The sequence below is a fragment of the Eimeria mitis genome, genomic scaffold, assembly GCF_000499745.2.
Source record: "Eimeria mitis Houghton genomic scaffold, Emh_scaff1766, whole genome shotgun sequence".
Classification (NCBI taxonomy): Eukaryota; Apicomplexa; class Conoidasida; order Eucoccidiorida; family Eimeriidae; genus Eimeria; species Eimeria mitis.
Window position 1 is genome coordinate 8,627 of NW_013570083.1, and position 639 is coordinate 9,265.

The window sequence follows — 639 nt, forward strand, 5'->3', positions numbered from 1 at the left end:
TCACGACCCCCAGAGGCTTAGACGGCAGCTGCAGCAGCTGCAGCAGAATGAGCTGCAGAGGTTTCTGGTTTTGACTCAGCAGCAGCCGCTGCAGAAGCAGCAGCAGCTTGCTGCAGCAGCAGTTGCTGCTGCTGCTGCAACGGCTTCAGCAGCAGCTGCGAATGCAACCCCAGCCGGACCCGCGCCACAGCAGCAACAACAGCAGCAGCATCAGCAGCCGTCAGCAGCTACAGCAGCAGCAGCAGCTGCTGCTGCTGCTGCTGCTTGGCCGCATGCAAACGCACTGAAGCCGACACAAGGCTACCCCTCTGGGTTTCTGCTGCAGCAGCTGCTGCAGTTCGAGTCGCAGCAGCGACGGCAGCAAGAAGCAGCAGAGGCCAGTGCATGCTTATCGTCGCAGCAGCAGCAGCAGCAACAGCAGCAGCAGCAGCTGCTGCAGCGACACCGGCAGCAGCTTCTCCATCACAAGCTGCTGCTGCAGCAGGCCACATGCAACCCGCAGCAGCTGCTGATGCTCTCAGGCCGAGCTCATTTGTATGCGCAGGTGAAGGCAGCAGTTAATGCAGCAGCAGCAAAGGCTGCTGCAGCATCGCTGCAGCAGAACCAGCAGCAGCAGCAGCAGCAGCAGCAGCAGCAGCA

At 61.3% G+C, this 639-nt stretch overlaps 1 protein-coding gene across 1 annotated transcript in view; it reads left to right on the forward strand.

The window, feature by feature from the left end:
- The window catches only part of EMH_0043190 (uncharacterized protein), a gene marked incomplete at both ends in the record, with an annotated part of 7,284 nt that overhangs the window by 5,426 nt on the left and 1,219 nt on the right, over window positions 1-639 (forward strand). Inside the window, 1 exon segment of the mRNA XM_013495821.1 lies at window positions 1-544. Coding sequence (XP_013351275.1) covers window positions 1-544 — 544 coding nt within the window.